Here is an 11,972-nt window from a genome sequence, read left to right on the forward strand (position 1 = left end):
CAGTTAAATTCTGACTAACATGAGATCATATAAAACTATTACTATAATGACTAAAACTATTCTGTAAATCATAAAATATATTAATTAAATTACATTGTTTAAAAAAAGAGCTGATGAGAAGTGAGAAAATGACTGGAGAAAATATGACTGCATCAGATTCATAGTCCATCCAGTACATTTAATCCATGAAATCACTGAAGTGAGACCATCATTACATCCAAAAATTATGGCACAAATTTTATAAAAAGGAATATTACTGACACTGATTTGAAATCACTATTGAAATAACTGAAAGTCTTATTCTTTCCAAGAAGAGATACAAAGACAATAATAATTTCTTAAATAGATATGATAGGACAAAACAAACAAACGGACACCAAAATAGGCCAAGCATGTACTCAGGTTGATAATAATATTTTTTTTTAAAAGCAAGTGGGAAAAAAACTACATTAAATAAGGGCTAATAAATGCATCACAACCATTCCTTCATATTCTAATGGTGCAGAGAAATACACTGAATGCTGAATCCATTTCCATGATGTGGTAACAAACAGCCCCTTCTTACTGGATGAAGGTTTCAGTAAATCAGTATTCAGGGTGGTTTAAGGAATGAGAAATCTGGAGTCAGAACGGGTACAGTAGCAGAATACAATTTCAAGGATTGTACATTCAATATTTCAGAGCAGTAAACAAGGATTGACAAGACATGGAAATAGCAGGTATTCAAGAAGAGCCTCTGAACGCTGGCATAGCATAACAGGCCATAAATAATTCAGTCAGTGCCGATGCACAGCATACCAGACTCATATTCAGCAAATGTGCTGAATGACCTCCATTTAATTCAGTTCACTTGCTGTGCATTTCCTTCTGTAGCAGCGAATGAGCAGCACTACCACAAGATGCAGTTTTCTACAATAATTTTTAAGGTGTCAACTGACTGTGGAAAGGAGTTAGAGGAGAGAAGTGGTTTACAAACACCAATAAGCATGTCTTTGTTTGTTCAGAATGACCTGAGTGTGTTGATTGACCTAAGTGAGGTCTCACCAACATGCATGGTCTCCTCAGAAAGCGATAAAAACACACAGAGCAGCAAAGACCCAGACATTATATGCACTATATCTCAGTGTTTGAAATGTAATGACCCTTAATAATGCAAACGGAAACCAGTCTTAAATTAAAAAGATCTTTTGATTTGTCTGTGAACCAATGTAGTACAAGCTCAGAAAATGAGTGCACTTGGCTACATAGGTATATAACAAAAAATGCAATTAAACCATTATGTCACTGTTTTGTAACTATATAGTAGTGCATCTCAAACATACGCAATGGCCCTTGAAAGGATTTCAAGTAATAAATCATTTTTCTACATAGAGTAATGTGGTTGATGTTGGTAAAAGCTTAACAAGCTCAAAGGTAAGGTGGAGGCAGTTACACGCTCAGGGTCACTAAACTGAGCACATTTCCTTTTAGTTGTGACCAATGCAGCATATTAAAACCTGACTTCATCATCATCCTCTTCAGTTTAGAGACAAGACCCAACAGCAACATAGAGTCTCAAGAAAGTGCACAAGTTGATTCATTTCCAATTTTTTAATTCCAGTGGACTTGTTGATTTGGGAGTATCTTTTAATTTGATTTAAACTTGTGTTAAGCTATATATTAGTATTATATTGTAATATTTGTAATTTTTATCATAATTATTTAGATTATGAGGGTTGGGAGGGTTCCCTTTTTTCCTCAACCTGCCAAATTGCCCATATATTTCTTTTGTTTAGAAAGCATCTTTGATATTTTTAAGCTGCCTGACAGCCAAATCTACAGGAAGGTTGAATTTGAGATGGCTGAGGCGGCCCAGGATGCACAGGGCACCTTCAAAGCCCGTTTGGGCCATGTAGCTCCAGGGCTGGTAGTGCGAGTGGATGAGCGTCCCAGACTTACACAGCAGGTTGAGCCAGGACACAAGCCTCTGCTCATTGAGCGCCATGCAGACTAAGGCCTTAAACTCAGAATCCGCACTACGCTTGAATCGTCCATGCTCTTTGAGAACTGTATGGATGGCCCATAACAGAGACTGCTTGGGCGTGACTGTCACAGGACCGCCCCCTACAGGCAAACTGAAGGATTGAGAGAGCTGCCGAGCGGGCGATTCCACAAACGCCTGGCCGTTTTTGGAATGATAGTACTTGACGAAAAGTTCCCAGGGATGCAGGGTCTGGGGAGAAGAGCTGAAGGGCAGCAGGCAGGAAATGGGGGCAAGGACCAGGCTCATACCCTGGGAAGGAGCGTACAGTCCGTGGGCCAGCAGGTCCCGGAGCGCCAAGGCCAGTTCTTTACGCACAGAAGCGGTAAGTTCCTCCCAAGGTCCTCCAGGCGACAGGCAGGCAGAGTAGCTGACCACGTGTTCCTCCTGAGAGTTGGGCTGCTGGCGGGAGGCTTGCAGACGTACGCGCTCCACGGCTCCTTCAAGTTTCTGCAGCAGGGGGCCGTAATCTTGAGCCTCACCACCCTGAGACCACACGTTCCGGGGCACGTGGCCCGCGGCGCAACTGAACTGACTCAGTGCAAAGATCTGCAGCACCGCTAAGGCTTTCTGGATCAGCTGAAGCCCAGTTTCCCGCATCCTCTGGGCCTGTTCGGGATCCACTTTGGACAGAGAGAAGGGATTTAAAGTTTCAAGTCTTAGCTGTAAATTCCAATAAAAAAGGTATTATGAAGTGAAGTATAATTACCTCGCTTCATCCCTCCAGTGGCTCCAGTGTTTGGTCCGGCAGCATGGGCCTGCTGGCTCTTCACACCATCATTTAACAGAGGGTTCCCCACTTCATCTGAGAGGAGCAAGATCAGGATGGTAATCTAAATGTATTTATGTTGCTCCACATAGGCATATCAAACTCAAAGGTAACAGATGAGATATTATGCACAGGAAACTAGTACAGTGGGCTCTGCAGATAGTGGCATAAAGCTCAATGATAACCACTACTGTTCAAAAGTTTGGGGTTAGAAAGATTGTTATAAAAATATATATTTTTTAATTATACTAACACGTTTATTCAGCAAAGATACATTAAATTGATTAAAAAAACCTCACTATTTAATAAAGAATCCTGAAATAAAATGCATCGGTTTCCACAAAAAATATAAAGCAGCACAACTGTTAATAATAATAATAATAATAATAATCTGTAAACAATAATACATGTTTCCAGAGCACCAAATCAGCATTTAAGAATGATTTCTGAAGGATCATGTGAATTAATATTCAGAAATTATTACTGATCTGACTGTACAGACACTATCAAATAAGAACACAAACAGCTGAGTCGTTTCATAATCGATGCACTTTGCAACACTGACACTGTTATTAAACTGAATCGATTCAACATTGAATCTGAATTAAGCTGGATAATGACACCATTATCTGCTGTGAAGCTGCTTTGAAACAATCTGTATCGTATAAAGTGCTATTTAATACATAAGACTTGACTAAAGACTGGGGTAATGCTGCAATTCAGCTTTGACATCAGGAATAAATTACATTTTAAAATAGAATTAAAAAACAGTCATTGTTAAATTGTAATAACATCACATTTACTGTATTTGATCAAATAAATGCAGCCTTTGGTGAGCATAAAAGACTTTTTTTCAAAAACATCAAAAAAAATCTTACAGAATCCAGTTTTGAATGTTGGTGTATATTTGCATAAATATGACAAAAACGACCATCACATCATTGAGCCATAAGCAGACCTCCTCACCCTGTATGAAGTTAATGAACATCTCCAGGTCTCTGATTTGGGTCTTGAGCTGCTCCACCAGCTGCTCTTTGACTCGAGCCGGGTTGACTATCTGAGCTATAGCGGCGTCTACTCTCTGTCGGAGCTCCTCTGGAGTGAGGTTTCCAATGTCTTCATTCAGATTCACATCCAGCTTCTTAATCAGCTCATCAATGATCACCTACAGTATTGAGGTGGACAGACACTAAATAAAATGCCCCAACAATGGTTTTAAGGGTAATCACTTCACAGACCATTACATCTTTAAATGGCTTTCAGAATGATGTCAACAATATGAGAGTGTATTATCAGATGTACCCTCTGTCTCTCCATGACCACAGACTGAGGCAGTGAGTCATAGCTGCCCTCCTGGTAGGCGAAGCGTTCCAGGTCGTCAAGTTGAGTCTTCAGCTGGAAAATCAGCTCCTTCTGCTTCTTTCTCTGAGCTTCCAAGCGTTCCCTCTTCTCTCTTTCACTCTGCATATTATAAAAGCACAAACACACAATCAAACAAACTTTAAAACCCTAAAGCCAAACTTAAAATATCAACAATGTTTACACTGTAGCTAGCTGAACATATTTGCATATGCTCTGATGAAGGATAATGAGCTTTTAATTAGTTTGCTTCATTTGGTTTAGCTTTGCTTATCCAGAAATGCAAAGCAATTCAGAATAGACATTGCTATACATACAACATGGTTATAGTTTGACTATAATCTTGTAAAGAATTTACATTTAATAGTTTCTGGGGAACAAAAATGTAACTGATTAATATAAAATAGAAAAAGAGACCAAACAAAACCAAATCAAGTATGAACTTGATATATATCTGGAATACTTCAAGTAAACACTTAAGTTTAAAGAAAGACTGCACAAGGGTCATGTTCATAATACTCACCAATTCATCCTGCAAGCAAAGAGTGCAGAGGAGGAAATAAGAGGAAAGGAATGCATTTTAATGGCAGTAACAAGATACTCCAGCAGGAAGAAATACAGGGAAAGAGTGACTTTCAGATGTTCCTTGAATAGTTTACTGTGATTTTTATCACTATACTGTGTTGATTATTTTTAAGAGGGTGTTGATTAGTTACTTGAATGACACAAAAACATGCCTTTTAACAAGAGAGATGCAGACAAATTGAATGCTGATTCCTGAGGGCATCACAGGGATATTGTATAGGCTGATCACGTGTGAATGAAAGGGGGTTTGTGTTATTATGTGTGGGTGTATCACAGGTGCATATTGTTACAGGAACTATTGAAGACTATTGAAGCAGGCCTATTGAAAACAAAATAACACTGATGACACTGTAGATCAGAGGTTTTCAAACTGGGGTCCACTGAAAAGTTCAGAAAAACAGTGTAAAATATATATAATTAATAAAAAGAAAAAGATTACAATAAATAAATAAATAACTAAAAACTAGATTAGGATAAAAACTGATCAAAATAGGTAAATAAATAATAAATATAACAGTACAGTACTATAATGAGTAGAATTTTTTTTATAATGTAACTTAATAGAAAATAAATATTTTCCCAAATAACTTATAATAATAATTTGTCCACAGTGTAATTTGGGTCTTTATACAAGAGATTATGTAAATATCTTTTCAATTTTAGGATGGGATCCCTCACACAAGGATGATCATATTAAGGGCCCGTGGTGTCTAAAAGATTGAAAAGCCCTGCTGTATATTACATGTATTTGAAATGGTTTCATGCCATTCTCCTACAAAGCACTTGTTTTGAGTCATATTTGAGATCTGTAGGTGTTACCATAACTGCTGGGGGGGGGGGAGACTAAGCCTGTTTGCTGGTCTTAGCTGGTTCCAGCTTGACCAAGCTAACTTATGCTGGTTTAGCTGGACCCCAGTGTGGCCAGGCTGGTATTTAGCTGGATTGGCAGCTGGTTCTGGGTCTTGGGAGATCTTGGGTTGGTTTACTATGTTTTTGTTTTTCTGCAGGGTAGAGATCACTACGACAGAAAACAATGAAACTCACAGAGTTTTCCAGCATCTGAGCATCCTGTGTCCTGCAGCCTATAACATGAGGGCATCCTTTGAAGGCAAACTCTTCCAGCTCCAGCAGCATCCTCTCTTTCTCGTCGCTCTGCGCGTGGACAATCTGTTTCAGCCGAAACTGCACTTGAGCGAAGTGAGACGTTAACGCGAGGAGCGATGAATTCAACTGCTCCTGCTCATCCTCCAGCTTCCGCAACCTGCATACCAAGTCTGCATCGCTAGACGACACAGAACCAGCCTGCGTGCCTCTCTTCCACTGCTCATCCTCCGGGTTGGCCACGGCTCCCACGGGCGCCCAGCGCTGCCCGGTTCCCGCGAAGGCAGCTTCGCTGTCGGAAGTGGACAGATCCTCCGTCGACATGTGATTGGTAGCTGAGGTAGACAGCCTGGCTGTCCTTTTACTGAAAACAACCTCGTCCAACTTAATTGATGCGCAATTGTTTTAACGTGAATTCAGAATATACGCAACCACCGCTTTAGCAGGTGCAGCGCTGTGTAATACCTTCAGAAAACATTGCAACGTAATCGAAAAGACTAAGATCTTGAGGTAATATGGAATCAACGCACCACAGTTCCAACAATCGTGCGTTCTATCAATGTGTTCTATGTATCAACGAATGTGTGGGCAGGATGTTTACGTTAGTGCGTAATGACGTCAGAGAAACGCACAGCGAAATCGACGGCTTTACAGTTTGGTGAGGGTTTCTGTCCATGTTTACGCTTCCTTCCATTCTTTCTGTGTTTGTTTTATTGCAACGCCCTAAGTGTCAGTCAGTGGGTTGGACTGCGTGCCAAACACACCCTTGGACTGTTCTGTCCCAGCAGAGATTTTTATTAGCACCATCGACCAGGGGTTTCTCAAAAGCATTGTTAGATAACTATGGTTGCAAATTCCATTGAATTCTATTGGTAAACTATTAGTTTTGCTTTTGGGAAACGCACCCCAGATGGATTTGGTAGATCCTAACTGCAGCAACAGTTGAAGGGTTCTTTGGTCTGTTATCTGTGTTCTGCTGCCGTCTGCCTGTGGCTGTCGTTCAAGTTTTTATAAACTCCATTTCTGTATTTTCCGGGTTGTTTTTATACAGTCTATGGCTCTTTCTTACTATGCAAAAATAAGTAAATAAATAATTTATAACTATATATATATATATATATATTAATCAGCCTCGTTTTCTGGTTCACTGGTCTTCTTTCTAACCAGGTGAGACCAAGTGTGCCGCACGAATCCTAAAAAGTGAAGCCAAGGCGTCTCGATCGCTGCAGTACAGGTCATAAACCCCGCCCTCTCCATGTAATGTAATGGGACCCGAGACAAACTAAACAATCAAATTACACTTCCAATAATATTTTTCCAAAGACATTTTCTGTCATCTTAGGTAGCTCTTAGCATGCTGATATATGTTCAAGACTGTGAGCTTGCGATTGGGTCTGCGGAGTTTGGGCGGGACTTTGATACCACGGCTCCACCTCACGATCACTACTGCGCAGACTCTGGTTTCAAATGACGTCATTTTCTTAAGAGCGTTAGGTAAGTGGAGACCATGGTGGAGACGCGTCGTCCATCTTTTTTACAGTCTATGGGTGAGACAAACAAATAAGCTTAGGGTGGTCTTTCTTTCTTTCTTTCTTTCCCCAGCAAGTTATGGCCTACAAGCTATTTTTTACAGACACATTACACACAAAACTAAAAGTATTATTTTTACTTTTAAAAATTACATTCCTTGCAAAAGGTGATGTGAAACATTAAATAAATTGTGAAAAATTGGTTGATCAGTCACAACACCTAAAATTTCGACTTTCTTATATACACAATGAATTAACATACCTTCATTTTGGGGGGAAAAAAATTCTGCGTGCCTGTTTGTAATTATTATATATTTGTATAAAATACAAAATAAATATGACTTTTTTAACAATTGTAATAAATCTATATGAATTTTAAATAAATTTAATACATTTGAATTTGGATAAATTTGAAAGTGAAAAGAAGGTTCAAAAGACAGACAATTTTCTTTTATCTCTTTAACTCACGGTTTCAGATTGGTCACATTTTTACTTAAGAAAACTTTTAGTTATCTATTACAATGCTCAGTCAATATAACTGTTAAAAACAAGCACTTAAATCAATAAAGATGACAATTACACAACTAATGGTAAAGAGCTGCAATAAGGAAGTTACACAGAAAAGGTGATGTTTGTTATCTGAAGATATCAATTTATTGTGTTTCCTTGTCCAGGGCAATGTGGTCATAATCACAAGACACAAGATCATGTTATGTCAAGTCTGAAAAAATGTAACCTGTAAACCATAGAGGCCTGTGATATTTGTACATGGCAAGTTATAATGACAGACGTGTGAATTAAATCCAGCCACTAGAGGTCCTCTATGCTTCAATATGTGTTTCATCTGTTCATCATTCCATAGTCAACTTATTCTTCAGATAAACTGAGCAGTAACCAAAACACTGGAAACCATCAAAAATTAAGAACAGTGTACACTTATAATGACCCATTCTTAAAATGGACAGTATAAGTGTAAATGTAGAGTGTAAAATGGCTCAGTGGATAATATGTAGCTGGTATTACTGATAGACAATGGGAACAGATAGTAACCATCACATTCAGCCCTAATGAAACTTTCTCCTGCAAATAAAAATGTCTGACTGTTTCTGATTAGTACTTTGATAAATGTAACATTTTTAAAAATATGACACTTTAGGGAGTGTTGGCCATTTACGCCACTGAGTGGGAACAACACAGGTGTTTTGTTGTTGTTTTTTTTACAGAGTACTAGCTCGTTTCTTTTTGGAGAAGAACACCCTCCAGTTTTTCCAGCTCTTCCAGTCAAAGCTTAAGGCTGAAGTACAAATTCCACCCTCGCCACATTTGTATCCAGCAGGGCAGCAGTGTTTCATATCATCACAGCACTCCGCCTTCAGAGAGAGCAATAACAAAGGAAAGAGAGGAGTAAGGGAAAGGACATGGACAAAAATAGGAACTTGACTAAGATAAACATTTACAATTTGACTGCCATTTGAATTTACAGAAAAGTCAATAGAACTGAGATCACAAGACAGTGCGGCCATTTCCATTAATATATTCAAAGGAAATTAATTCTCTGATGCAGCTATTATGCACTGGAACATCTTTAAACCATTACCTTCTTTAAATGAATTTTAACTTTGAGCATATACCGTTACATGTAAGATTTAAAGTAATAGTTCACTCAGAAATGTAAATTCTGTCATAATGTACTCACCCTCATGTTGTTCCAAACATGTACAATTAAAAAAGATATTCTAAATAATGTTTCCACTGTTTGTGTGCATATAAAGAAAGTCATTGGTGTTTTAAAACAACATTGGACCCCAATGGTTTTTATTGTATGGATAAAAAAATACAGACACAAAATATTTCTTCTTTTGTGTTCCACAGCTGAAAGAAACTTTGGACCAACATGGATGTGAGTAAATGATGACAGATTTTTTCCTTTCTATCCATTTAAGGTTTAATACTTCACCTTAAGTGCTTGCCTTTTGGTTGCAAAAATGTTTTTATTCTTGTTTTCCATTAAATATTTAGACATCCTTAAACAAGATACACTTGAGAGTTAATGAAACCTGTTTTCAGAGTCAATTTTATTTTTACTACATGGGCATTTTTATTTATTTATTGCTGTGTTTATGCGTAAAATAAAAAAATAACTAACTTAATTCCAGATATATTCTGTGAAAATAAGTATTTTTATCTTCTCAAGTATGATATAAAGTTGAGTAATTGAGAACACATTTTAAATTTTTGGGTGAACTATTGTTTTAAGGTTTAATGCATTACCTTTGGAGATGGGCAACAGCCCCAGGTGGACTGGGAGGTTGGACAACAGGTCTCACTGTTTTTGCAACTATATCCACCTCCACACTGAATGTCCTTTTCTGAGACACTGGACTGTAGCGTTTGGCCACCAATGTGGGCAAGTGGGACTATTTCCACATGCAGCCAGGTGGTTTTAATGCAGGAGCGTCTACGCAGATCACACTTGTAGCCTTTGGGACAGCAGTGCTCCCGGTCTGGGCAGCAAACAGCCTATGGCATATAAGATGCATATGAAATGAAATATTGAACGTGAATAGATTTTCTGTAGCCAGTCCACATACACATATTCTTACCTCAGGAAGAGGGCAGCAGCCCCTTTCTCCCGTGGACAGATAAAAGCAGGTTGAATCTGCAGAGCAACTTGACTGCTTGTCACACTTAACAGCATCGAGATCCAAGCTTGGAGCCGGTGTGCTTTGAGCAGAAATTTTATTGTACCAGGGGATCACCACATCTCCCTTGATGCAAGACACCCTGGTCACATCACACTTATAGTTAGCCGGACAGCAGTGTTCACCATCTGTGCAACATACAGCCTGAGAAAAAATGAGAAAAAGGTTCAAGCTGAACACTTATGGGCAATCTGACCTTCACACCATGCTCCTTTAAAACTCTATTTGATTTAAAAATTGCAAAACAAACTGCATACCATTTCAAAAAAATCAGATTGGTAGGTCCGATTGTTTTTAAAATAAGTCTCTTATTCTCACCAAGACTGCATTTATTTGATAAAAAAAAAAAACAGTAATATCGGGAAATATTATTACGATTTAAAATATCCATTTTCCATTTAAATATATATTCAAATATAATTTATTCCTGTGATGGCAAAGCTGAATTTTCAGCAGCCATTACTCTAGTCTTCAGTGTCACATGATCCTTCAGAAATCATTCTAATATGCTGCTCATGAAACATTTCTTCTTATGTCATATTTTGTCATTTTTGTGTTTTTAGATAAATAGAAAGTTCAAAAGAACAGCATTTATTTGAAATAAAAATAAATCTTAAATGTTAAATGTTAAATGTTAAAGGGGTCATATGATGCGATTTCAATTTTTCCTTTATCTTTGGAGTGTTACAAGCTCTTGGTGCCGTCACACACTTGAGGTATCCGGCCAATCACAACGCACTGGATAACTGGCCAACCACAGCACACCTCGCTTTTCAGACCGATGAGCTTTGTAAAAATCGACGCGTTTCAAAAAGGCGGGGCATAGAGGAGAAACAATAATGTACAGTATGTGGAAAATAATATGTTTTTGTAACTTTAAACCGCATGAACACATTTCATTACACCAAATAATGTTCTTTTTAGCAGCATCATATGACCCCTTTAAATGTCTTTACTGTCTTGAATGTCTTTTGATCAACTTAAAGCATCCTTGCTGAATAAAAGTATTAATTTCTTTAAAAAAAAAACAGACCACAACATTTTTAAACAGTATTGTACTTCGTATCGATTTTCAAGTCAGTGAGGACTGTGCATTTGTGTTACATGCACAAGGAAGTACCTGGAACTATATATACACTCATCAAAACAAAGGGCCTTTATAATAGATGCGATATAATGATGATAAAATCAGAAAAACAGGTAGTTCACTAAAACAACAACCTGCAGAACATGGGTTGCATAGAATTTAGAAGATGTTTATCACAAATAAACATCTCTGTGTTCACACTCACATTAGGCAGAGGGCAACAGCCCCATTTGTTGGTTTGTGCAATAAGACAGCAAGTAGTGTGATCTGGACAGGACGTTTGTGCATCACTCGGAACCCTGCTATTGTACTTCCCCACTCTCTCTTTCACGTCCTCGTGCTGTTTCTGTTCCTCCTTAGCTGAGGGTGGGATTATGTCTGACATAAGTACATACAGTGGGTACGGAAAGTATTCAGACCCCCTTAAATTTTTCACTACAAAGAGTGAAAAATTTAAGGGGGTCTGAATACTTTCCGTACCCACTGTATGTGGTGTTGCTATTGCAGGTGAGTGTTACAAAGTCACAAATGGTGCTGTGTGGACAGCAGTGGAATCTATCCTTACAACACACAGCCTGCAGACAGAACAACCTGACCTTTAGTTATCTTTTTATTGTTAATTCTCTCTAATAATATATGCACTATTAGTATGTGATAAAACTTGTCTAAAAGTAATTGAGGGCCTTTTGGTTGCAAAATTCATCTTTATTTGGTATTTTTTGGGTCTTGTTTTCTATTTGATCATTTAACCATCCTTAAACAAGATACTTGTAGCAAAATATATATATATATATATATACAGTGTATATATATATATACA

At 38.1% G+C, this 11,972-nt stretch overlaps 2 protein-coding genes across 3 annotated transcripts in view; both read right to left on the reverse strand.

Moving 5' to 3' along the window:
* Nucleotides 1-396: 396 nt before the first annotated feature.
* On the reverse strand, nt 397-6,596 carry LOC107680882 (RUN domain-containing protein 1-like). 2 transcript variants are annotated; one of them, XM_016476954.1, is made up of 6 exons: nt 5,778-6,596; nt 4,672-4,680; nt 4,092-4,250; nt 3,756-3,954; nt 2,730-2,825; nt 397-2,643 (listed from the first exon to the last, which is right to left on the reverse strand). In XM_016476954.1, exons 1-6 carry the CDS (start codon nt 6,156-6,158, stop codon nt 1,772-1,774), a joined length of 1,716 nt encoding a protein of 571 aa, XP_016332440.1. In that variant the 5' UTR covers nt 6,159-6,596; the 3' UTR covers nt 397-1,771. The 2 variants fall into 2 exon arrangements, with proteins under 2 accessions (XP_016332440.1, XP_016332441.1); XM_016476955.1 differs by lacking the exon at nt 4,672-4,680 and having other exon boundaries at nt 5,778-6,595.
* A 1,398-nt stretch (nt 6,597-7,994) lies between these two features.
* Nucleotides 7,995-11,972, reverse strand: part of LOC107680845 (granulins-like) — a 12,155-nt gene continuing 8,177 nt past the window's right edge. The window contains exons 18-20 of the mRNA XM_016476897.1: nt 9,967-10,209; nt 9,635-9,883; nt 7,995-8,733 (exon numbers count right to left, since the gene is read on the reverse strand). Of these exons, the coding sequence (XP_016332383.1) occupies nt 8,581-8,733; nt 9,635-9,883; nt 9,967-10,209 (645 nt within the window). The 3' untranslated portion in view covers nt 7,995-8,580. The remainder of the gene's footprint in view (nt 8,734-9,634; nt 9,884-9,966; nt 10,210-11,972) is intronic.

This window comes from Sinocyclocheilus anshuiensis, unplaced genomic scaffold (genome assembly GCF_001515605.1).
Source record: "Sinocyclocheilus anshuiensis isolate Anshui unplaced genomic scaffold, SAMN03320099.WGS_v1.1 scaffold1230, whole genome shotgun sequence".
In the NCBI taxonomy this organism is placed as follows: Eukaryota; Metazoa; Chordata; class Actinopteri; order Cypriniformes; family Cyprinidae; genus Sinocyclocheilus; species Sinocyclocheilus anshuiensis.

What these genes read in the sequence shown, in the direction of transcription:
- LOC107680882 (XM_016476954.1), bottom strand. Translation starts at nt 6,158, where the DNA reads ATGTCGACGGAGGATCTGTCCACTTCCGACAGCGAAGCTGCCTTCGCG. An exon ending in TGGTCATGGAGAGACAGAGG is followed by an intron (nt 3,955 to 4,091) that starts GTACATCTGATA and finishes TCAATACTGTAG; the next exon opens with GTGATCATTGATGAGCTGAT. An exon ending in CACTGGAGGGATGAAGCGAG is followed by an intron (nt 2,644 to 2,729) that starts GTAATTATACTT and finishes CTCTGTCCAAAG; the next exon opens with TGGATCCCGAACAGGCCCAG.